At 37.2% G+C, this 25,721-nt stretch overlaps 1 protein-coding gene across 6 annotated transcripts in view; it reads left to right on the top strand.

Annotated features, from left to right (window-relative positions):
• The window catches only part of UBE2W (ubiquitin conjugating enzyme E2 W), an 83,268-nt gene extending 58,685 nt beyond the window's left edge, over positions 1-24,583 (top strand). For 2 of the 6 annotated variants that reach the window (XM_017851616.1, XM_017851615.1), the window contains 3 exons: positions 4,262-4,337; positions 5,475-5,528; positions 10,931-12,107. In XM_017851616.1, coding sequence (XP_017707105.1) covers positions 4,262-4,337; positions 5,475-5,528; positions 10,931-10,944 — 144 coding nt within the window. In that variant the 3' untranslated portion in view covers positions 10,945-12,107. The other 4 variants (XM_017851620.1, XM_017851618.1, XM_017851621.1 and 1 more) reach the window with 4 other exon arrangements.
• Positions 24,584-25,721: the final 1,138 nt, after the last annotated feature.

The raw sequence follows: 25,721 nt of genomic DNA, 5'->3' as shown, positions 1-25,721 counted from the left end.
TAGGCTGGGCATGGTGGCTCAACACCTGTAATCCCAGCACTTTGGGAGGCCTAGGTGGGTGAATCACCTGCGGTCAGGAGTTCAAGACAAACGTGGCCAACATGGTGAAACTTTGTCTGTACTAAAAATATAAAAATTAACTGGGTGTGATGGTGTATGCCTGTAATCCCATCTCCTCAGGAGACTGAGGTAGGAGAATCGCCTGAACCCAAGAGGCGGAGATTGCAGTGAGCCAAGATCACCCCACTACACTCCAGCCTGGGCAACAGAGCGAGGCTCCATCTCAAAAAAATAATAAAATAAATTTTAAAAAAATATAGGTAAGTTTAGGATACCCTTTAAATGTGTCTGAATCCTCTGTGCACTTCTCACCCTCTTGTCATTCCTGCTAAAGGGTTAGTATAGCATAACATTTATGTATTTCTACATTTTAAAACCCCTCTTAAATCCCCATGAGGGTTTCCTTTTGCATTCTGTTTTAAACAGCTAGGGCAGAGGTTAGGGAGCTCTTTGTGTTTTACAGTTTTCTTCCCTTTTCTCCAAGTTGAATTGAATGTCATTTTTAGTAAATTAGTATTTGGAGAACTTTTAAGATAATAGTTCATTTTTAAATGATAGGTTATTTAGAATCTGAAGCACTCTAAGCCACAGCATGTGAAATAATGGGTTAAATTGTTTTTTTTTTGTTTTTTTTTTGTTGTTGTTGTTTTTTGTTTGTTTGTTTGTTTTTTTTTACTCATTTGTTGCTTATTGCTGTTACATTTTCTCCTCTTACCCAGCCCCAACACACAGACACGTTTTAAACTTTTATGTGTAGGGCAAAGCAGTTTGTGGGTACAAGGCCTTCTGTGTTCCTGTTACGCTTAAAGACTGTAGAAAGGTGAGATGGTAACGACAGGATTTAGTAAGAAAGTTATTAAGAGATGAATGTCAGTGATATCTGTACATAGTCTTGCATGTGCCTCATGACTAGATTTTTACATTTCAGTATAATGATTTATTATTAAAAACTAGAGAATGACTATATTCTGTATACTTCCTTCATCTTCCTCTAACCCTCACCATTCCCCTTACATTCTAGTTGTCTGCTACTAGTGTTTCTTGCATACTTAGTATAAGACTAATTATTCCATTTAAAGCAGTAATAAACTATATTTTTACTGTAATAGTTGTATAATATGTTTAATCAAGATGATAATCTGGAAATCAAGATTTCCATGAAATACAATAAAATTCAAAAAACATTTACTAGGTACCCAGTGTGTGCTACTTTTGCTGTGCTAAGTGGTAAGTTACAAAGATGAAGAGGAAAATTTGCTTTGGCATTGAGAGGATCTAGCTCCAAAGAAACCTTAAAAAGTGTTTTAGGCCAGGTGCAGTGGCTCATGCCTGTAATCCTAGCACTCTAGGAGGCCTAGAGGGGTGGAGCACTTGAGGCCAGGAATTTGAGACCAGCCTAGGCAAAATGGCTAAACCCTGTCTACCAAAAATAGAAAAATTAGCAGGGTGTGATGGCGCATGCCTGTAGTCCCAGCTACTTGGGAGGCTGATGCACAAGACTTGCTTAATCCCAGGAGGCTGAAGTTGCAGTAAGCTGATATCATGCCACTGCACTCCAAACTGGGTAACAGAGCAAGAATCTGTCTCAAAAAAAAAAAAGAAAGAAAAAAGAAAAGTATTTTAAATACCTACCTACACGTTTTACTATTAAAACAGGTAAACTTTGTAAACTTTATGCTGTAGTGAACATGGTTCTATGGGCTTTACTTTGTTAATTCTACTACTATTAAAATATTTTACCTTAGGTGTTTGGAATTTTAGTCATAATTCTTTCATTCCATTTTCCTTTTAAACAATCAGGAGTGGTTCCATAAGCTGAAGGTATTTAAATCCAGTATGCCATTAGATTGCAGTGGATTAAAGATAATTTCTGATACTGAGATCACAGGCCTTTCAGTAAATTTCACTTTATTCGCATGCCTTTATAATAATATACTTACATTGTTCAAACTTTTCAGTTTGTATTCCATTCCTAAAACAATTTTGTAAGACATCTTTTGTGTAGTTTCTTTTCCAAGAACTGTATCTCCCTGATCACTTGTCAGGGAGATAAATGATTTAAGCAAATAGAAGTGAGTATTTCTTTTTTCTAAATATGTATTTTTTGAAGACTTTTCTGATGATTTTTGGGTTCTAATCAATACATACCTAAAATGAGTTTGTGAAATTATTTGCTCTAGTAATACCAATTCCATATGAACATAGATTTGACTTTGTAGAATTATCCCTTCCTTGAAGTACTCAGGCATCTAATTTTATAATATTCATTTTTGCATCTAATTTCGTAATATTCATTTTTTTAGGAATTTTCTCAAATTGTGTGCACAGATTAACTTGGAACACTTAAATACCTTAAATGTCTTGTGCTCTAATATTTCTTTTTGTTAAATAAAATTACTATTAATATTAACACATAAGAACATTATGAGGCTCAACTAGGCTAATAGTTACATATATGAGTTTTAGAAATGCCAAATGGACTAGCTGTTTTCCTTCTTGCTATCACAGAGTCCTACTCACCATTGCTTTCTGGTTAGACTTTCCTTAAATGATGTCATACCAAATTCACTTATTTTCATTAGCCTCAGGTAGAGGAAAGGATTCCCTTAATCTCTCATTTTCATTAGCTTAACTAAGCAGATTTAAGTCTGAAAATAAATTCTGTATATACACTATAAAATATTTAATGATAGGAAAATAATCAAGTTATTGGAGTGATTCTGAAAGGCATAAAGGAGACTTAAAGATAGCTATCATAGTGTCTATAAACTTTAATATAGCTTTAATATAAATTTGATGTTTCCAAGTCTTTGTAGAGGGTATACATTTTCTTTTCTCTAGTCAGTATCCAACAGATTTCAGGAAAAATGTCTTCCATAATGTATCTTCAGTGTTGTTGGCATCGCTTTATCTGAGGTAGCTCCCTTGCAGAGCTGCCATATATTTCTCATATTGTTCTAGTCAGGGCATATGTTCAGCAGAAAGGCCAATTACAGCAGAAATGCCAATATATATTTTTCCCATTTTTTCTCTTAAATACTGTTTAGAAACTGAATCTTCTGGTCTATCTTTGATGGTATCCTATTACAGTAAAAATATAGTTCTTTGTGGAGGTGTGTACGTTGTTATACTTCTCCAGACAAATCTAGTTTAGTAGACTTTTCTGTTTTTTTGATTTTGTTTTGGTTTGTTTTGAGATGGAGTCTGGTTCTGATGCCCAGGCTGGAGTGCAGTGACGCAATCTCGGCTCACTGCAAGCTCCGACTCCCGGGTGCACGCCATTCTCCTGCCTCAGCCTCCTGAGTTAGCTGGGACTACAAACGCCCACCACCACGCCCAGTTAATTTTTTTTTTTTTTTTTTTTTTTTGTATTTTTAGTAGAGACAGGGTTTCAGCGTGTTAGCCAGGATGGTCTCGATCTCCTGACCTCGTGATCTGCCCGCTTGGGCCTCCCAAAGTGCTGGGATTACAGGTGTGAGCCACTGCGCCTGGCCCTTTGTTTTGTTTTATTGTTTATTTCTTTTTTGAGATGGAGTCTTACTCTGTCACCCAGGCTAGAGTGCAGTGGCACCATCTCGGCTCACTGTAACCTCCACCTTCTGGGTTCAAGCGATTGTCCTGCCCCAGCCTCCCAAGTACCTGAGATTACAGGTGCCCACCACCACTCCCGGCTATGTTTAAATTATGTGAATTTATGTTAAATTATGTGAATTTGCCTTTTCTCATCAGTCCTTCTTAATTCCCCTTATAATTAATTTAATTTTTTTGTTTGGTTGGTTGGTTTTCAGACAAGAGTCTCACTCTGTTGCCAGGCTGGAGTGCAATGGCACGATCTCGGCTCACTGCAACCTCTGCCTCCTGGGTTCGATCGATTCTCCTGCCTCAGCTTCCCAAGTAGCTGGGATTATAGGCATGCACCACCACGCCCAGCTAATTTTTTTGTATTTTTAGTAGAGACTGGGTTTCACCATGTTGGCCAGGCTGGAACCTAACACGGACCACACTCAAACACCCTTATTATTCCTTTTTTAAATTTAGGTGTTAAGCATACACATTTCCTGGAATATATTTATAGTTTTTATTCTTTTAGATATATGTTTTTTATGCATTCTGTTAATTTTGCTTAAGCTTTTATTAAAACTGTCACCCTCTTAGTTTTTCTGTTTTTCGACTTACCTATTTAAATTATTTTTTGTTTCAGAGACGACCACCAGATAATTCTTTTTATGTGCGAACATGTAACAAGAATCCAAAGAAAACAAAATGGTGGTATCATGGTAAGCAGTTTGAATTTGTAGTAACTTTTTAGCATTTTGATTTGAAGATTATATAAATTTGCTGTAAGACTTGGAGAAAAGAAGGGAAGCTATAATTGGTGTTATATTTATGTTATTTATGTAGTTTGGAGACACATAATCTCCAAGTAAGCCAAGAAGTACCAAAAAAATAGATTTTCAAACCAAATTAACCTTTCGCATAATGTAAAATAGTCTGAAGTTCATACAGTAATTTGTTTTTCCAATAAATCAGATTAAAGTTATCCCTTCCTCTTTCACCTCTCCCCTCAATGCAAATGAGCTATTTTTAAAAGGCACTGGATTCTTATTCTCCTGAATTATGACTGTTGTAGTCCAGTCCCCAATCCCGGGTACATAAAACTTTTTTTTTTCGTTTACAGATAATTCTGTTTAAAATATCCTTGGTTCATTGACTTGGCGATGGCCGTTCTTCTCTCTCAATAATTTTCTCCTCTTGCTTGAACACTGAATGTTTGAATCATTCCCCTCCACCATTCTCCCTTTAAGGAACAACTTTGTTTTGAAAGTGAGTTTCATAGCAATCAAGGAATGGAAATATTTGTTATACATTGAGATGGTAAAGCAATTGTTCTGTCATCCAACTAGGATGGCTACAGAGAATCATCTTTGAACTTTTCCTTCACTTTTTTCCTTCACTTAATGCATTTCAGCTGTGTAGCACATGCTGTCTTCTCCTATATATATATCAGAATAGCAGTCACAGTCAATGTGAATAATAGCTTGTCCTGGCATTATAGGTAAATTTGGGTAATCTTATCAAAGATAATCATACACTTATAAAAAGCATAACATTAATTTTTTTATTAGAACTTTCCACAAGTCAGCGTATCTTTTTCTGCTTAGCTCTAAGTGTTATACTGCTTAGTTCCAGTATAACACCTAGTTACCAAGACATACGGACTCTTGATGTTTCTTAGCATCATCTAATTTTCAAAGGATTACAGAACAGGCCAGTTTCCTTATGTGACTTTCAAGGCTAGGCAGAAAGTTCAGAAACTGAACAAAGGCTTACTAAGAATTGGATAAACACTTCTATAGAATTATAAACACTTAGCATTTCAGTTTCTAGAAACTAAGCGGAATTGTATACCTCAGGTCTCAAGCTCCACAGTCCTCCTGTGTGGTGCTTCCCGACATACTTGGGTCAAGGTGAGTCGGTGTTTGCCAGATCTAAGCAAAGAGGCAAGAGAGGTTTGATTTAGATTAATGACTATATATATACTTCCTGGATACTGGATGCAGGATGAGTCACAGTTAATGAAAAACAACAAATCTGAAATTCACTTCATTTCCTGGTTTTATAAGAGGAGGACTCTGCTGACATGCTAAAGCTGAGCTGCCAGATACCAGTGTTAAAGTTCTTGAAAGAGACTTCTCTCAGCTTAAATTTGTGGTTTTCTACATTATTAGTTAGAATCCTTTAAGAATTAGGCCAGTCAGTTTATCCCACTACTATTGTCTTTGTATGCATCATAGCTTATATTTATTTCTTTGGAGGTTCTTACTTACCACACAGTGATTTATTACCATGTAAAAAGTCACCTCATTAGTGTTTAGAGGTCTTTGGATATATTAAATAAAAAGTTGTATTGATAGTGACTGCACATTTCTTTATTACTTAAAGTTGACTATCAATGTGTTTTCCAAAATTCCTTTATGGTTTCTGTTCACTAAGAAATTGAAGTCATACCTGCTTTGAAATGCAAATTTATTCATTGCCATTGCCAGTTAAGGCAGTTGGGGAGTGGGAGGGGATTCTTATGCTTTGAATAATCAATTGAGCAGGGAGAATAGGGTTAAAAAAAAATAAAGAAACCTAACCAAAATAGGTATGCAAAATAGACAACTCACCTCAGCATATAGATGGGTTAAGGAATATTTTTTATGATTCAGGGCTAGAATCTTCCGTAGAAAACAGATCTGCTTACAGTTCCATGCGCAAATAAATGAATGATTGAGGCCTCAAAGTTCTATATCATAAAACAGACATGATCATTGTTCTTGGGAAGGATAGAAAGTATCTTTTGAACGTGTCTCTTTGTGAGACCATAAAAATAATTTCAGTGAGGTAGCCAACTAAAGTCCATTAGTTGTATGGTCCATTGGTTTTCTGAGGTCAGTATCAGGCATATACAACTTAATTTCATAAATGATTTGCTTTCCACAGAGGGGAGGACAGATTTGTGGCTGGCTGGAACCATTCTCCTTAAAGTGTTAGAAAATTGAATGGTTAGTTATAAACTATATGTTGAATATCCCTTATTTGAAATGGTTGGTGCCAGAAGTGTTTTTGATTTCTTTTTTTTTCCTCAAATATTTACATATACATAACGAGCTATCTTGGGGATGGGAGCCAAGTCTAAACATGAAATTTATGTATGTTTCACATATACCTTAAACACATAATCTGAGGGTAATTTTATACAAAACTGCATTTTTTTTTTTTTTTTTAGACAGAATCTCTGTCACTTAGGCTGGAGTGCAGTGGTGCGATCATGGCTCACTGCAGCCTCAACTTCCCGGGCTCTGGTGATCCTCCCACCTCAGTGTCCCAAGTAGCTGGGACTACAGGCAATGTACCACCATGCCTAGCTAATTTTTGTATATTTTGCAGGAGGTATAGGTGGGATTTCACTATGTTGCCCAGATTGGTCTCAAATTCCTGGACTCAAGCAATCTGCCTCAGCCTCCCAAAGTGCTGGGATGGCAGGCATGAGCCACCACACTGGACCTATACAGCATTTTAAATAATTTTTTGCATGAAACAAAGTTTTAACTCTGACCTGTCACATGAGGTCAGGTCTGGAATTTTCCACTTTTGGTGTCATTTTGATGCTTAAAAAGTTTCAGATTTTGGATTTAGGGATGTTCACCCCATGTAACTTAAGGCTCCTGTTGAAGGTTGGTTTCAGAGATCTAGGCTCATAGGAAATGAAATTGGCATAATGTTTAGATGGCATATCCAACAAAATGAGTCTGTAATTTGGGGGAGATGTAGAGGAATACTGGTTTTTAAAAACCATGGACTGCATTCTGATTCTGTTCAGGTGGAGCATTTCTATAGCAGTATAAAGACTACAAGAGGGCAGGAGCATAAAATTGTCTCAGACTAGTAGTATCAAACTCCTTTCTTCCTGCCTTATAGTAGCTGTCCATAGATTTACCTGTGTTGTGAACTTTTTTATTTGTACTACCTTTTGGAGTTACAAAACCATTTACTAAATTCCTGAGTCTAAACTTTTACTCTGTTTGTGCTTCTGTTTCCTGCTGATTAACAAGTCTGTTGTCTGCCTACTTTGAAATATTTCTTCAATTAGTTCATTAAAGGAAAATTTTAATTCCCTAAATTGTTGAGAGACAAAACTAAATATTTTTTCTTTCTTGGAGGTAGCATACACTTCATATCCACTGACTATATTACTGTGTTCCTTTTTTTTCTAGTCTTCTGTCTCTGGGGATATACAAGGAGATGGGTTTCCATGATAGTTGGAAAACTATATGATAGTTTTTATTCTCAGGAGAAAACTAAATGACCTTCTTCTAATATAGTTCTCTCTCATTTACATTTCTCAGAAGCCCAGTGAAGTTAGCCATGGTAGGTGTCACCTCTTTTAAACTGGTAGTTGGTATGTTATATTTGAAAGTGTAATTTTAGTAAAGGCTTCTGAAGTTCCAGGAAAAATATAAATGGTTAATACTAGATTTTTCTTTAAGCCATTATCTTGTCATAAATACTCTAGCCAAGAGATTAAGTACACCATTCTTTTACCACCTTTTGTTGGCCTGTATTTGTCTTGATCCAAAATGGGTTTACTCAGTTATTTATTTATTTATTTAGGTTGGGGGGTTAGTCTGTCCTGGTATCCAATAATACTTTCTTCTGGCTAGCAAACTATGTTCTTTCTACTAATGGATAAGTTTTTTGCTTCTCAGTTATGGCCTGCTATTTAGAAAAAGGACAGCCGTGACTTTGGCTCATACCTGTATCTATACTTAGAATTTGCTTATAAACTCTTGATTACATATAGCCATCATGGATTTGTAATCCTGCAAGTGCCTGTGGATCTAGCTGTTATAGATCGTTTGTTTCTTCAAAACTAGGTGGGTAGTATCATAACAGGGATTGAGATATGGAAAATAGCTTCACAAAGATACCATAATCATTTTGGTAGCACATTCTACAGAAACCCACTATACTAAAATGAACAAGCTAATAAAGATGCATTTATGCTACCACCTGTCAAAGATGGTATGTGGAGATACAAGTTTATTGGTAGTTAACTAGATAACATTATGTTCAAATTGAATTTTATCTGTCACTTTTCTTATTGTATGCATTGTTATCTTGTATCACCTTAAAATTTATCCCCAGTAGTTTGACATATTAGGTAGAATTTAGTGCCATCTTTTAGCTTAGAGATTTGAGTATGATTAGTTTTAGTGTTAGTTTTAGGGACCAACCCTATTGTTACTCTATTGCAGAAGTGATGTTTTAAGGAACTTCTTCATATTCCTAAGTTTGTTTTATATCCATAACAAGTATATGTTCTCTGTTCCAAGTACCACAATAATTTAAAGAACATCCCTTTTTTTTTTTTTGGAGACGGTGTTGCCTAGGGATCACGGCTCACTGCAGCCTCAACCTCTTGAGACTCAAGCGATCCTCCCACCTCAGCCTCAGCCTCCCAAGTAGCTGGGACTACAGGCATGCACTACCATGCCAGGCTAATTTTTGTATTTTTTTAGAGGCAAGATTTTGCCATATTGCCTAGGCTGGTCTTGAACTCCTGGGCTCAAGCAGTTCATCCACCTCAGCCTCCCAAAATGCTGGAATTACAGGCGTGAGCCACTTTGCATTGCCAAGAAAATTGTGAGTGAACCTTACAGGATATAAACTACTTGTTTTCTTAAAGATACTATTCTTATTTATTTTAAGGCATCTAATTAATAAGGGATGATTTATTTTTAAACTCCATTCTGTTTGGAATACTCTGAGTTTACCCAGCTTAGAAGTCAGATTTTACTGGTTTTTAATTAGCAGTATATCAATTCTAACATGAGATAGTGTATTAATGTTTTGTGTTGCTCTAAAGAAATACCTGAGACTAATTTATAAGAAGAGAAGTTTATTTGGCTCATAGTTTGGCAGACTGTACAGAAGCATAGTGCCGGCATCTGCTTCTGGTGAGGCCTCAGGAAGCTTTTACTCATGGTAGAAGGTGAAGGGAGAGCAGGCAAGTCACATATGGCAAGAGAGGGAGCAAGAGACAGAAGAAGGAGGTCCTAGACTCTTTAACAGCCAGATCTCATGTGAACTAATGACTGCAAGGAGGGCACCAAACCATTCCTGAGGGATCTGCCCCCATGACCCAAACACCTCCCCCATTAGGCCCCTCTCCAGCATGGGGGATCACTCATTTCAGCATGAGATTTGAAGGGGCAGATACCCAAACTGTATCAGACAGTTTGTAAAATATTTTGGCTAGGATTTCAGAATTTTTTCCGTGAGTGCTTTCACAACTCTTGGCCACCAGTCTTAGTTTCTTTATGTAGCTTCCTTCTGAAGAATAACATCCTCAAAATAAATGTTTCAGATATGTTTCGTGAAATTTTATAAAATAAATAATGAATTCTAAAGTTGTCTGTGTTACATACATATGTGTTGAGACTACCAGAAGTTATTATTAAATAATGACCCTATTTGCATATGTGTCTATACTTGCTGAAAGCTTATTTTCTTTCCTTTTTTTTTTTTTGAGACAGAGCCTCCCTCTGTCTCCCAGGCTGGAGTGCAGTGGCGCAGTCTTGGGTCACTGCAACCTCTGCCTCCCGGGTTCAAGCAATTCCCTTGCCTCAGCCTCCTGAGTAGCTGGGACCATTGGTGTGTACCACCATGCCCAGCTAATTTTCGTATTTTTAGTAGAGATAGAATTTCACCATGTTGGCCAGGCTGGTCTCAAACTCCTGACCTCAAGTGATCTGCCTGCTTTGGCCTCCCAAAGTGCTGGGATTACAGGTGTGAGCCACCATGTCCGGCCTGAAAGCTTATTTTCTAAAGGGAAATTAATCTTAACTGTTTATTGATTTGGAGATTGTATCTCATTGGTAAAGAAAGGTTACTTCCTTCACAGTCTAAAGACAAATTGTGTATTATTCTGTGTTAAATAGCATGGCACTGTTGATCAGGAGTTTACCTCCTATCTCATTACAGTGTGAACTTGTTGCCCATAAAATAATTCTCTTAAGATTAATACATCCTGAATATGTACTAACATGTCATATCAGTTTATTATTTTAAATAGAATGTACTAATAACATATCATTTTAAGGTTTGTGTGAACTATTTTTCTGAAAGAATAAAACTTAATTTGTTTATCACTGTATAATTGAACACAGATTACACTTTGTATTCACAGGTTTGTGGGAGACAGATCAGACATGTAAACTGTGTACTTCTTGCTAATTGAAATTATTTCTACATTAAACAAACTTGTAGAATTTACTTACACATGCTTGACTTTTTAATTATCTTTTTTCTCCTTTTCTTAAAGATGATACTTGTTGATGCCACTGTTATCATCCTCCTAGCAGAAGATAGTCCTACTGAGAAAATGAGCACTTTGATCATTCAGTCTTTGAACTTTAACCTTTGACTGGAAGTGACCTATAGGCAATGAAGACTACTTCCTTTTACTGCATTTTTACTTGTGTGCATTCTGGGCGCATGTTGATCGCTGGTTCAGTCCAGGCAACTGACATGCTTTTATTAGTCATACAGTATTAATGCAGGTGTCAGGAAACGTCAAATATAATTCCATTTTTTATTTTTATTTTTTTAAGCTTTTGGAAAAGCTCCAGGTCCTTATGTATAGTGCAATAACAATGACTTCCTTGGCGGTTTTGGTACGTTCATTGCCGGCAATGGACGTTGTAACAGGAAAAGTTTTCATTAACTCCTGCCACTCAATGATTAATGCATGATAGGGCCTATGAAATGAACTTGTCGGTTATAGTGGGAATATAAATAAAGTGAGGGATCCAACATTACTTTAAAAGTCACCCCAACTGTTTATATTTGGATTCTATGCACTGTGATCCTAAGGTTAACAGCATGAATTAACATGCGTCTTTAAAGGACTGTAATGAAAGATCATTGCGTATTTATTGAATTGTTTATATCTACTGTCAAGTTGTTTTGACATGGAAGATTTTCAAGTAACATTGGCAGAGAGGTACAGTATGTTATCCCTATGGTGAAAATAAATTCATTTGTTGTATATAGTTCCTCAATCTCTGAAGTAAAGGTATGAGTAATATAGGGTATGAATGGTTTAATAATGGTTTAATCAAGGCTTTATTTCGGAAGTAAGGAAAATGGCAGTGATGATTAAATTGCTGCAGTCCGTAATTTGGGCTTGTTATTTGTACATTAAAGATTTTTTCCAAGTAGGTTACACTCTGTTCACTTCCTGCTAGCCATCAGCATGAGCCCTACTGCCTAAACACTATTTCATTTATTTATGTTTGGAAAACCCGTAAACATTTTTGTTTGCAATCTTGTTTCTTTTATTATAAGTCAAGTTTGAATGTTACAGTACTTTTATTGAAAACTTTTGTTAAGTTTTTTCTTGTAAATTTTCTCTTACTTGTAAGTAGCACTCTTGTCCGTTCAATCCTCGCACGCCTAAAAATAAGAAATACATTTTGACCAGAGCCTTAATGTTTTAACAAGAGTGTGGACTTTTTATTTTAAAATTTAGGCAAAAATCACTATCAATGCGGTTTGCTTATTTGTCTCATCACAGCCTATAGTTTTTCCTGCGAGGGCGTTTTGTTTTGTTGTGTTGAAAAGACTTTGCTTACAGTTAGATCAAATTTTCTACAGAAAAAAAATTGTTGAAAGGCTCCAATTTCGGTACCATGTGACGTTAATGATACTGCAACTTAAGTTCTTTTTAAGAAGCTGATTACATGCTATTTTATAACATTCCTTTCACATATGCAAACTCTGTTTCTACTACAGTGTTATTTTAACTAATGCCTTATTGTTGCACTCTTTTTGAAATATCCTACAGTGAATATATGAATCAATTTGGGCTTAAAACTAAAAGCCAGTTGGCTGAAAGGTTTGAAATATGTACCCCAGTAAAACCATTCAATCAATAATTGGTAAATATTTTAAAATTGTTTTTAATCTGTATAGATGACATTTTGTAGCTTTGTACATGTTGTTAATTAAGGGCATATAATTTTACACTCAAAGTATAATTGCTGAACTCAGGGGTGGGTAGACTTCAAAAATATGTCTGCTATAGAAATAACTTGAAAAAAAAAATTAAAACCATGGCCAGCCACCAAATTGTGGACACTGTTTATATACCGCTAGTTAACAATCACCACTTTTAAAAAATTATAAACATTTTTGTTTTGTCTTCACTAGATAAATATAAATTCTCACAGTGATCTCTGTCAGTTTTATTAGTTGACTTGTTTAACCAAGACAGAAAGTCTTTGAATTACTCATAGTTTTAAACTGCTTTTAATATGAAAATTGCAGCTGTAAATTATGTATTTTCATATTTTACATAACTGCTCTACACTACCGTTTGACTTGATCTTTTTCTGGGGGTTGGGGAGAAATCTCTCTCCATATTGCTGGTTCTCTTACTAAAATGCTTTTATAAAGAAATGACCGGTGACATTTATTCACCAAAGGAATTAATATACTGGGTCAAAGATTAACAATGCTATACTATAGAGTAATAGGTCATATATAGCCTCAATTGAGTTTTTTATAACAATATTTTAACATACCTCTCTCTCTACATATAAATACCATAAACTAAAATGAAACAGAGGAAAGTAGAGGAAAATGAAATAATTTCGGTACATCTTACAGTTTAAAGAGAAGAAAATAAGGTGAAATATCCTAAAATATAGGAGCACAAACAGTTAAAATTCATAATCAGGTTAACAACACTCTCTTGAAATTTAGGAATCATTGAAAACTCCTTGCACTTAAATTTAATTTATATGTTAGTTACATTATTAAAAGTCGTAAGACATTTATCTGAGTCATTGCTCTACAGAGCAATTAATGAATGGCTTGTAATCATAAAAAGAATATTTCTCTGTAATGCATTGTTGAAAGACAACCAGAATATCAAGAAAATGTATATAGGGATATGCTACTTGCCTCCTCCCTGCATTTCCTCGTGGGGCACTATTTGCTACATAGGCCTACAGAATTAGACTTTCATACTTAGAAGATAATGTACACTTTTCTTTTTTTATTTATTTATTTATTTATTTTTAGGCCATTCTTCTGGTTTGCCAAATTCTATTAAGACAGTGATACATTTGCTTCCTTATTTATGCATGCTTAGATCATGAACATGGTGCCCTTCCTTTTTTTTTTTTTGGTCAAGTAGGGATTAATGCCATAGGTTTTAAAGAGAAGGATTGTTTTCAGTTTTAAGAGAATTTTAAAAAATACATTTTATGGTTGTTCTCTTAAGGAATTAATATTCACTTCTGAAGCACTTACTTGTAATATATAATTTATCATGTTAGCAGGGAAATAAAGCATTTTTAATCCCCAAAAGAAAGTGCTGGAAATAGCTTCTATATAGTCAACAGTTCATCTGGAGAAAGATCTTAATCCTTGTTGTTTTGACTAGGAATATCAATATTTGGTATAAAGTAACTAGAATAGTTTATTACTTTTTCCCTTATGAAATTTTAAATATATGTAAATATATATATCATTAGATTCCTGTGGTGGATAATAATTTCTTCAGATTCTAAAACAGGTGTCTAGTGACTGCTTAATTATTTCCAAGTTGCGTCAAAGATGAATTGGTAAATAATGGATATGAGTAGTGATATGAAAATGGTTATGTAACTACATATTACTTGTTTCTGGTAATCAAGTCTTATTTTTTAAAAGCCTATTGTTTTTCAGAATTGAGATATTTAAACTTGTTATAACTTCTTCCTAAAATAGAAGAGAAGAGGAGGTACTGTGTGTTCAAAATTTTTTTAAATAAAGAATTCAGTGTCACTAGTTCTAAGCCTTTATGGTGACTGCTGCTTATATTTCTTGATCTCATGTTCATTAATTTTTTTGTACATATCTTAGCTGAATGCTTAAAATTTGCAGTTGTTTGTAATTGTGTATGTAAATTGCTTTTCAATAAGAACTGAAGCTTAATCATATTATTTTCTGAGAATTCATTATCAAAATCAGCTACTATACTGTTCTGTGTTGTAGTAATGCCCTTACTGCCTGTGCATGATTGAGGTCTGTGAAGAAGGTGTCTTTTAATCTGCACCAACTGGCCCCAATCCTCTTTGCAGTCTTTTTTAAATTTTAAAATCCGTCCTTTCTTTTTCTTCTTATTTTTCTGTCTCTTCCCACAGATGTCCAGTGTATCAGTCTTCTTCCACAGTTTCCTTTTCTAACTTCTAATTCTCTTTTTTTTCCTGAGGTTAGGGAATCTACAGAAGGAAGATTATTAAAATTATGCCATGAATTTTTGAAAAATTTAAAATGGCTCTCCTTCCTACAAATAAAATACATGGAATTTCTGATACTAATTTCATTTTGTCAGTAGATGGCTAAATTTGTTGAATAATTGACTGCTTGGCAAATGAGCTGTTAGCTGTAATTAGTTCTTCAGTACTAATATTAAGGAAATTTTATTATTTTTGGATGAGGACTCTCCCAAAGCCAAATTATTGCCCAAGCAAATTATTTATTTTTCCATTTAAATTTCTAAGTCGTTTTGAGATGTGGAATGATTATTATTTTATTATTTATTTATTTATTTATTTATTTATTTTTGAGACGGAGTCTTGTTCTGTCACCTGGGCTTTAGGGCAGTGGCACAATCTGGCTCATTTCAACCTCCGCCTCCTGGGTCTAAGCAATTCTCCTGCCTCGGCCTCCTGAGTAGCTGGGATTACAGGCATGCGCTGCCACACCTAACTAATTTTTGTATTTTTAGTAGAGACAAGGTTTCACCATGTTGGCCAGGCTAGTGTCGAACTCCTGACTTCAAGCTGATCTGCCCACCTCAGCCTCCCAAAGTGTTGGCGATTACAGGCATGACCCACTGCACCCAGCCTGGAATCCTTTTTTAAAAATAATTTGTGCGAGACTTGCTTTCTCAACATAAATTGTGTGGGGGTTGTTTTTGTTTTTTGAGACAGGTTCTTTCTCTGTTGCCCAGGCTGGAGTGTGCAGTGGAACAATCATTGCAGCCTTGACCTTCTTGGCTCAAGCAATCCTCCTGCCTCCCGAGTAGCTGAGTGAGTCTACAGGTGTGTGCCACCATGCCTGAATGGATATGTAGTTTTTTTTTTTTTTTTTCTGTTTTTTGTTTTTTGTTTAAGACACGAGGTCTCACCATGTTGCCCAGGCTGATCTTGAATTCCTGGGCTCAGGCATTCCTCCTGCCTCAGCCTCCCAAAGTGCTGGGATTACAGGTGCAAGCCACCATGCCTCATCTGTTTGCTGATTTAAGACAGGTTTATGTGCATTATTATCTTTAGAGGCACATAAATCTAGACATATACTTGAAACTTGGCTCTCTATCCTGAAAGTTGAAGTTAGAGTTCTTTGATCCTGGTGAGATGTTAATTGTAATTTTAATTTTCACATGTTAATATTGTGACTTGTATTTTGTGGTGAGTCTCTAAAATGATTAAATGACTATTTTTTTTATGAAAAATTTTTTGTTAATAAAATATGAGAGTATTTTGAGTATGTGGAAGGAAAGCCTGAATAGAAGCTGATCTATCTTAACTTACCTCAATAACTCCAGTTTTAATATGGTGAGTGAGGAGTTGACTGGGAAAAGGAGAGATCCAGTTCTTGTTCTAGTCCTTGGCACATACACTCTCTGGGTTTTGAGAAAAGGATGGCCCTACCACAGTTCTAAGTTGTTTTCTCAAAGGCAAAAGCATGATTTTGAAATGACATCACTTGTCAGGTTTTCTGATATGTGGATTGAATAATCCTGCATCTTTTGAAGCCTGAAACATACAATTTAAAGCCTGAAATCTACCATAACGAACTTGGTAAATTTTGTCAGATACCATGAAAATGCACCTCTTCATAATTAACCACAGATTGTTTATGTAAAGGCAAATTTGTGGTCAGGCTCAAGGTAAAATAATTATTTGAATGGATTATTGGGTTGATTAGTAGCCAAAAACTAAATGCATGTTCAGGTCAAAATGAATTTGTTCGTTTTAGTTGGTACCATTTTCCTTTTATTATTCAGAACTACAGATTGTGCATTTTATTAATAGGAATGAAAGCTCATGCTTGGAGATTTGAGTAGGGTGGATGTATATATTTTATAAATTCAAGTTGCAAAATATGTAAAGTCACTACTTTTTAAATAGAATATAAATGTTAAAACAGACAAATCTATGTTATATATTTTTTAATACATGTATCAGACTTGTTAGTTGAATGCAGATAACTTTGTGTGCTTTATGGAATTTCATAACTTTTAATAATAAAGCAGTTGTCACTGGATTTTTTTCTGTAAACTTGAATACTAAATGGGATAGATACCAGACCTTTTTGGTTTATGATGTAAAACTTTATTTGTACAGTAGTTTCTTTTCACAAAAGACTGAATTTTAAAGGATTATAGAAACAGGAACATGTCCATTTCCAAAATGAGTGCAACAGAATGAAGATAGTCACTCAAACCATCTATTTAACACATCACCTTTATGTAATATGTAGCTAGTTTTAGTGTTTATGTTTTAATAAGTCCCAATTAAAGACTGAGCGTTTTCAGAGAAGATGGAAATGGAGACCCAGGCACTTGTTTAGAGTTATCGTGAGTCCGATGTTTCTGAACTTCAAGTTGTACAATTAAGGACATACTGTAAGAACTTCTGGATGCTTTCTGGAGTATACAAACAGATCAACTAATGACTTAAATGAGTGACTCTTGAAGCTGCAAGAAGAGGAAGGAAATAACCACAAGAAGGGGCTATCTCAGCGTCTGTTATTTCTGACAGGAAGAATTAAATATACTCTGCTGGTAATTTCTAAGTGTTCTTTTCTACAGGGGATCTGCTTGCCTCAGGAGCACCTTAGTCCTCATTGAGGCAGCCACTCTGCCATAAAAACGATCATGTCTCAAACTGTTCCTGCCGTCCTACACAACTACGTTAGTAGATGGTTAGATAAATATATGAACCATCTTCTTTTGTACTTTGATGGTGCCCTTTTCCTTTATTATAATCCTTAAAGTAATTTCTACTTTCCATAGTGGGATTTGACTTTTCTCCACTACTTTAAGCTACTCTGGATAAGTGATTCTGTTTATGTCCTCCCTGTATTTCTTACTGATTTTCACACTAACATAACACATAACAAAATTAAACATAAGCTAAATTGAAGGATCAAGTGACACAGCTAAGAGTTTTGTGTACTTGGATAATAAAGCTCAAAGCCACAGTGGTTATCTGTCCTGTTGGGAGCCCCTTTCAATCAGTTTTTTAGTTGCCTGTGAGATTTATTTTTAATGTTTGCCTGCATGATGCAGAATACATAAGTGGGAATCCCTACACCCTTTACAGTTAAGTGGATTATGGAAATAATAAGGAAAGTTTATCCTAAGGTAGGAAGTATCTTCTCATGTGTGTACCTGGCCTTCAAGGACTTAATGTGGGTGAATATATATCATCAGACAAGATCCTAATATAGATGGCTGTATCCTGCAGATAGCCAATTCAACATTAAAATTTTATGTCTCCATACCCCAATGAAAACATTTTTTTATCCTGCTATAATTTAATGACATTCCCGTCCAACCTAGTTAACCAAGCAGTGATAGTAGTCCTCTCCTTGTATTTTTCAGGTCCTGTTGAGTGTAACCTTAGAATGTCTCTGAGATTTCTACCTTCTCTCCAGTCTCATTACCATTAGGGCCTTTCACTACCTGGCCTTGGTGTCCCTAGGCTGCTCTTCAGCCATCCACAAACCTTGTTTCATAAGCAGTAGCAATGCAACGCTCCACTGTCCTCTGCTAATGTTCTTCCCTGTTCCTAGAATGTTCATGATGTGCGTTTCTACCTGAAAGGTCTAGTTCAAAGGTAGCTGAAAGGTTATCATCCATGTCCTTTCTTCTCTCCCTGCCAGTCATCTATCCTGAACTTTTTAACAGTAGGGACGGTGTTGCAATTGTGTTTGTGTCCCTAGCACATAGCACACGGTACCTAGTATACAGTACCTGTAGCACATAGGCATTTAATAAGTGTGTATTGAATTAACTTGGTTATACTTGTATTTTTATCCTAGCTTTCTCAAAGAAACTTAGGTGCTAGCTATTTTGAAACATAATCAAGAACCACCACCTGAGTAAAATGTTACAGCAGAACCCTGCTCTTTCTATCCCAGAGAGTTTGAGTAAATTACTTTTAAATAAATCATTAATCATTCTTCATTGGTTTTGGCTTCTTTTTTATAGGTGTTTCTCATATCTTTATCTCAGGCAAATTGCTTGTCACAAATTAATTGTTTTAAACTAAATACATCTCAGGAACCATAAAATCATAAAGGTAAACCTGACATAAGGTTAAAAACCAACATTAAGCAGATAATTATTGTGTACCTTTCATGTGCCAAGAAGGATGGCAGATAAAGTATATATCTTCAAAGGGCTTATGTAATAAGGGGGATAATAAATAGAAAAGCATATCTCAAAATGTTACAAGCCTTAAGAGGTGCAGATAGTTTCTGATTATCACAGAAACATGTCTGCCAAAAGTACTGTAACGCATAAAGATAGGCTAGGCACAGTGGGCGGGTGGATCACAAGGTCAGGAGCTTGAGACCAGCCTGGCCAACATGGTGAAACCCCGTCTCTACTAAAAATACAAAAATTAATGGTGTCTGTAATCCCAGCTACTTGGGAGACTACGGCAGGAGAATAGCTTGAATCCGGGAGGCAGAGGTTGCCGTGAACTAAGATCACGCCATTGCACTCCAGTCGGACAGCGAGACTCCATCTCCAAAAAAAAAAAAAAAAAAAAAAGAGACACAAAGGGGACTCCAAAAGGGAGCGGGGGATGGGTGCCAGGGTTGGAAAAACTACCCACTGGGTACTGTGTTAGCTATTTGGGCAATGGGTTCAATAGAGCCCAAACCCCCAACATTAGGCAATAGATCTGTGTAACCAACCTGCACGTGTACCCTCTGAATTTGTTTTCTTTTTTTTTGAGACGGAGTCTGGCTCTGTCGCCCAGGCTGGAGTGCAGTGGCCGGATCTCAGCTCACTGCAAGCTCCGCCTCCCGGGTTTACGCCATTCTCCTGCCTCAGCCTCCCGAGTAGCTGGGACTACAGGCGCCCGCCACCTCACCCGGCTAGTTTTTTGTATTTTTTAGTAGAGACGGGGTTTCACCATATTAGCCAGGATGGTCTCGATCTCCTGACCTCGTGACCCACCCGTCTTGGCCTCCCAAAGTGCTGGGATTACAGGCTTGAGCCACCGCGCCCAGCCTGATGGGCCAGGCATGATGGCTTACACCTGTAATCCCAGCACTTTGGGAGGCCAAGGCAGGTGAGTCATTGAGGCCAGGAGGTCGAGACAAGCCTGGCCAACATGGAGAAACCCCATCTTTACTAAAAATACAAAAAAGCTGGGCATGGTGTCACACGCCTGTAATCCCACTGTTTGGGAGGCTAAGGCACAAGAATCACTTGAACCTGGGAGGCAGAAGTTTCAGTGAGCTGAGACCATGCACTGCACTCCAGCTTGGGTGATAGAGCGAGACTCCATCTCAAAAAAATAAAAATAACTGTCATGATCTGAAAAATGTAAACTTTGTAGATGAGTTTCAGGAAAGAACAGAGTTCCCAAGTACAAAATGCTAGGACAGGAGAGGAAGTTGCATGAAGATCAGTACAAAGGACTGTGTGACTGATTGAGGGTGAGCAAGGTATTTGGGATGATATAGGTCCTTGTGAGTCAGGGTAAGACTGAAGTTATTTGGTCCTTCAGTTTCCGCTAGCTGAGAGATGAGCCCAGCAACTAAGAGTTGCTTTTGTCCTCCGGGAATTTATCAATTGGGAAGAAATCGTTATGAAACTAAGCCACTGTGTGGGCAGTATCACAAGGATAGTTGCCCAGGACATGCCTAAAACAAGGAGCCTGAACTACTACCCCAGCATCCCACCCACCAAGAAATAATTTAAAGCTAGACCCAATGGGTCTACTTCGTAGTAAAGATCAGCTAAGTAAACCAGCCATGATTCAGATTTGCACCCACTCTAGGGTGGTTCAGGGAATGTCAAGCCTTGGACTTGGATTAAGGTGTGGTCCCTGACTGGCAGTGTCCTCAGGAGATGACATGCGGAAGCAAATGAAAATCCTCTCTGGAGGAAGATACTTTCTTCCTAGGACATAAAGTTATCACATTCTAGGAAATAAGACACCATGATTAACAACCAGCAGAAACAATATAAACAGAACTAGCAAGCATTAGAGGAGTTTGACATGATCTGATAGGGTTTGCTGCTCTGCCTGCCATAACTTGGGATCTTCTGAAGAATGAGAACCTATCTTGTTTGTCTTTATACTCATTTAAATATTGAATGCCTACTGAGTCTCAAGGAACTATGATCAGGCAGGGAAGGCAGACAGGTAATTGAAATACAGTTTGACACTTGGTGTCCTGGGGTAATCACAGAGTACTGGGTGAGCATCAAGGCAGGAAAAATCAACACAGGGAGTCCAAGAAAGAATTCAGGGAATGTGATGAAATGCAGGATGAGTATTTGCCAGGTAAAGCTGGGAGAGTGACGATGAGGGCATGTATAAGTACCCACTGCAAAGGCCCAGGTATGAGAAAGAACAGTGTGGTGGGAGCATTGAATTAGAATGATAAAAAACCATGTTATGGCCAGGTGAAGTGGCTCATGCCTGTAATCCCAACACTTTGGGAGGCCAAGGCAGGCGAATCACCTGAGGTCAGGAGTTTGAGACCAGCCTAGCCAACAGGGTGAAACTCGTCTCTACTAAAATACAAAAATTCGCCAGGCCAGTGGCACGTGCCTGTAATCCCAGCTACTCGGGAGGCTGAGGCAGGAGAATCGCTTGAACCAGGAGACAGAGGTTGCAGTGAGCTGAGATCGCACCACTGCACTCCAGCCTGGGCAACAGAGCAAGCCTCCATCTCAAAAACAAAAACCATGTTATAAAGTTTTGACTTAATATTGTGGGCAAAGGGACTGGTGGAATGAGATTTGCACTTTGGAAAAATTACCTTGGCCTTGGCTGTAGTCTGGAGAATGGATTGGAAGAGTCACAGAGCTGGGAATGTGGGGATGGGAGCAGAACCCAAGAGGCTTTTTCAGTAATCCACAAAAAGGATGATGGCTTGAATTGATTATAATATGAACTATTGGAATAAAGACAGACATAATGGAGCAGAATAGAGAGTCCAGAAATACGGCCAATTGGTTTTCAAAAAAAGATGCCAAGGCAATTCTGGGTGAAGCAACAGTCCATCCAACGAAAGGCATTAGAACATTCGGACAGCCATATGCAAAAAACAAAAATCTTACCTAACACTATATACAGAATTAGCCCAATATGAATCATAGACCTAAATTGAGAGCACAAACAATAAAACTTCAAAAAGGAGAAAATCTGAGGTCTTGGATTTGACAAAGATTTCTTAACTATGACACAAACTCTGAAAGAATGAGTTGGACTCATCAAAATGTAAAACGGGTTCTTCAAAAAACAAACTATAAAAACAAGACAATATCTTTGCAAATTATGTTGATATATCTGATAAAGGATCTATTTATAATTTTTTAAGAACTTAAAATTCAATAACAAAACCCAATGAAGTAATGGGCAATTTTGTTTTTTTACACGAACTGGTATGTAACCAAAGAGAATATAGGAATGGCAAACAAACACGTGGAACGCTGCTCAACACCCTTAGTCCTTAGCAAAATACAAATAAAAACAATGATAAAAACGATGAGATCCCACTACACACCAACTGCATTGACCATACCAAGTTTTGCCAAGGATGTGGAGCAATGGAAACTCTCCTACACTGCAGGTGGGAATTTAGAATTGTATAACCACTTTGGAAAATAATTTGGCAGTTTCTTTAAAAGTTATGCACATACCTACTATACAAATCAGCCATTTCACACCTAGCTATTTGCCCAAGAGAAAAGAAAGCATGTGTCCACAAAAGGCCTCGTACACTAATGTTTATATGAAACATAAAACATTTTATGTTTTATGTAATCTGCCCAAACTAGAAACATCCCAAATGCCCATCAATGGGTGAACAGATAAGCAACTCTCCATACAAGGGAATAATTCAGCAATAAAATAGGAACAAACTATTGATACATGTAATGAAGTTGATGAATCCTGATAAATCTTGGTATGCTGAGTGAATATAGCCAGGCCAAAAAGCATACATCCTGTATGGCTTTATTTACATAAAATTCTAGAAAACGCATCCTTAGTTACAGTGACAGAATTTGATAAATGTTTGCATAGGGAAATGGGACAGTGGGAAGGGGAGATTACAAACGGGAAGAAACAAACTTTTGGGAATGATACATATGTTCATTATTTTGATTGTCTTGGTTTCACAGATGTATGTGTCAAATTCATCAAATTATACATTTTATTTGTAAATTATTGTACATTATACCTCAAAAAAAAATTGGTGGCTCATGCCTGTAATCCTAGCACTTTGGGAGGCCAAGGCAGGCAGATCACGAGGTCAAGAGATCGAGACCATCCTGGCCAACATGGTGAAACACCGTCTCTACTAAAAATACAAAAAAAATTAGCCTGGCCTAGTGGCACATGCCTGTAGTTCCAGCTACTCAGGAGGCTGAGGCAGAAGAATCACTTGAACCCAGGAGGGGGAGGTTGCAGTGAGCCAAGATCATGTCACTGCACTACAGCCTGGCAACAGAGCAAGAGTCTGTCTAAAAAAAAAAAAAATTAGGAGGCTTTTAGTAATAAAGACAGGATGGTGATGGCTTGAAATAGGGTGTGAGAAAGTGGACAAATTCAGCCATAATCAAATTGCCCAAATTCACACACTTTAAATGTGATGGAGCTAGAATTTAAAACCTGAGTCTAGCCTGGGCAACATGTTGAAACTCCATGTCTGCAAAAATATAAAAATTAGCTAGGCATGGTGCTGTGCACCTGTGGTCCCAACTACTTGGGAGGCTGGGATGGGAAGATCACTGCACTCCAGCCTGGATGACAGAGCGAGACACTGTTTAAAATAAAAAAAAATAAAAAAAAAAACCCAAACCTGAGTCTGACAAATTCCAAAATCCATGCTCAAAGTCAGTACATTTATACTTGAGATAACCACTATGTTTTGGGCTTGGACAAATGAGTTGAGGGTGATAGTTTTCACCAAAGAACAAAGTGAAGAAGCAGGTTTGGGAGAAAAGGAGGTGTGTTTACATTCTCCCATTGTACCAAGTATGGTAGTTTATACAGTCAATTAGTAAGTGGAGACGGGAGCTGAAGTTTTTAGGCAGCAATGGTAGTGAAATATTTAGTGTGATGATGTTAGTCAGTTTGTAGGTTAATTGCCCATTAACTAATCGCTGGAAAATAATTTAATACTTTTTTTTTTTGAAACCAAAAAGAGACTTGGGAGACGGAGGTTGCATTGTGCCACTGCACTCCAACCTGGAGGTAGAGTGACATCCTGTCTCAAAAAAATTAATTTTTTTTTCAGAACTGAAATCTGCCTTCATACTATCTATTACAGATTGAATTGTGTCCTCCAATAAGATGTGTTGAAGTCTTAACTCCCAGTACCTCAAATTGTGACCCTATTTGGAAACAGAGTCATTGCAGATGTCATTAGTTGAGGTGAGGTCATACCGAAGTAGAGTGTGGCCTTAATCCAATAGAATTGGTGTCCTAAGAATTGGAGAAGAGACTCACACACACAGTGGGAGAACACCATGTAGTCATGGAGTCATGTATCAACAAGCCGGCAAATGCCAGGGATTGCTGGGAACATCAGAGGCTGGAAGAAGCAGGGAAAGGTTCTTCCCTGGAGCTGTGGGAGAGACCATGATTCTGCTGATACCTTGATCATGGATTTCCAGCCTCCAGAAATGTGAAACAATAAATGTCTGGTTTCTTTTAAGCCATCCAGTTTCAACTACTTTGTTACAGCCGCCCTAACAAACACACACGCACTATCTCTTTTTTCTAGTTCTGTCTTCTGGAGACACGGAATAAGTCCTGGTTTCTTTTCCAGATATTTGCAGGTGTTTTGAGAACATATTTCAAGAACATATTTCATGACACAGTGAGGAAAACATCTCCTTTACTGGTTTTTAATGAGATACATTTTCAAATCCTTGCATTATGCTTTTGTAGGGTCAAATGATATTCTATAGATGTTTGCATTAGGAGAAAGTGTTTGCTGTTGAAAACAAGCTTGAAAAACATTTTTTTTCTTTTCTTTCTTTCTTTTTTTTTTTTTTTTTTTTTTTTGAGATAGAGTTTTACTCTTGTCACCCAGGCTGGAGTGCAGTGGTGCCATCTTGGCTCACTGCATCCTCCGCCTCCCGGGTTCAAGCAATTCTCCTGCCTCAGCCTCCCAAGTAGCTGGGATTATAGGCACCCACCACCATGCCCAGCTGAGTTTTGTACTTTTAGTACAGACGAGATTTTGCCATGTTGGCCAGGCTGATCTCCAACTCCTGACCTCAGGTGATCCACCTGCCTCGGCTTCCCAAAGTGCTGGGATTACGGGCATAAGCCACTATGCCCGGCCTGCTTGGCTAATATTTTAATTTATTTGTAGAGGCAAGGATCTCACTGTGTTGCCCAGGCTTGAATTCACGTTTTTTGGCAGCCACATCACACAAGATTTTGATTGGTAAAAGCCACGTCTTTTGTGTTTGTTATATCTGTGTAAATAGTTTTATTTTTGTTTGTTTATTTGTTTTGGTCCCAAGTAAAGTATGTTAATTATTCCTATAAGATGTCATCTCACACCAGGCATGGAGGTCCATGCCTGTAGTTCCAGCTACTCGGGACGTTAAAGCCATGGGATAGCTTGAGGCCAGGAGTTTGAGGCCACTGTGTGCTATGATGGAGCCTGTGGATAGCCACTGCACTCCTGCCTGGCAACATAGCGAGATCTTGTCTACAATAAAAGGAAGCTTTCATCTCGTTTGGTTTTACCCTTCTATTGAGACTTTTTGTTTGTTGGTTTTGTTTTCTTTTTTTTTTTTTTCTGACCCTGTATCCAATAGTGTTTAGTTTTCTTATTCT

This window comes from Rhinopithecus bieti, unplaced genomic scaffold (genome assembly GCF_001698545.2).
Source record: "Rhinopithecus bieti isolate Rb0 unplaced genomic scaffold, ASM169854v2 scaffold_32422, whole genome shotgun sequence".
NCBI classification, from domain to species: Eukaryota; Metazoa; Chordata; class Mammalia; order Primates; family Cercopithecidae; genus Rhinopithecus; species Rhinopithecus bieti.
Note: the sequence above shows the minus strand (reverse complement) of the source record. Positions and strands in the feature narration are given on the sequence as shown.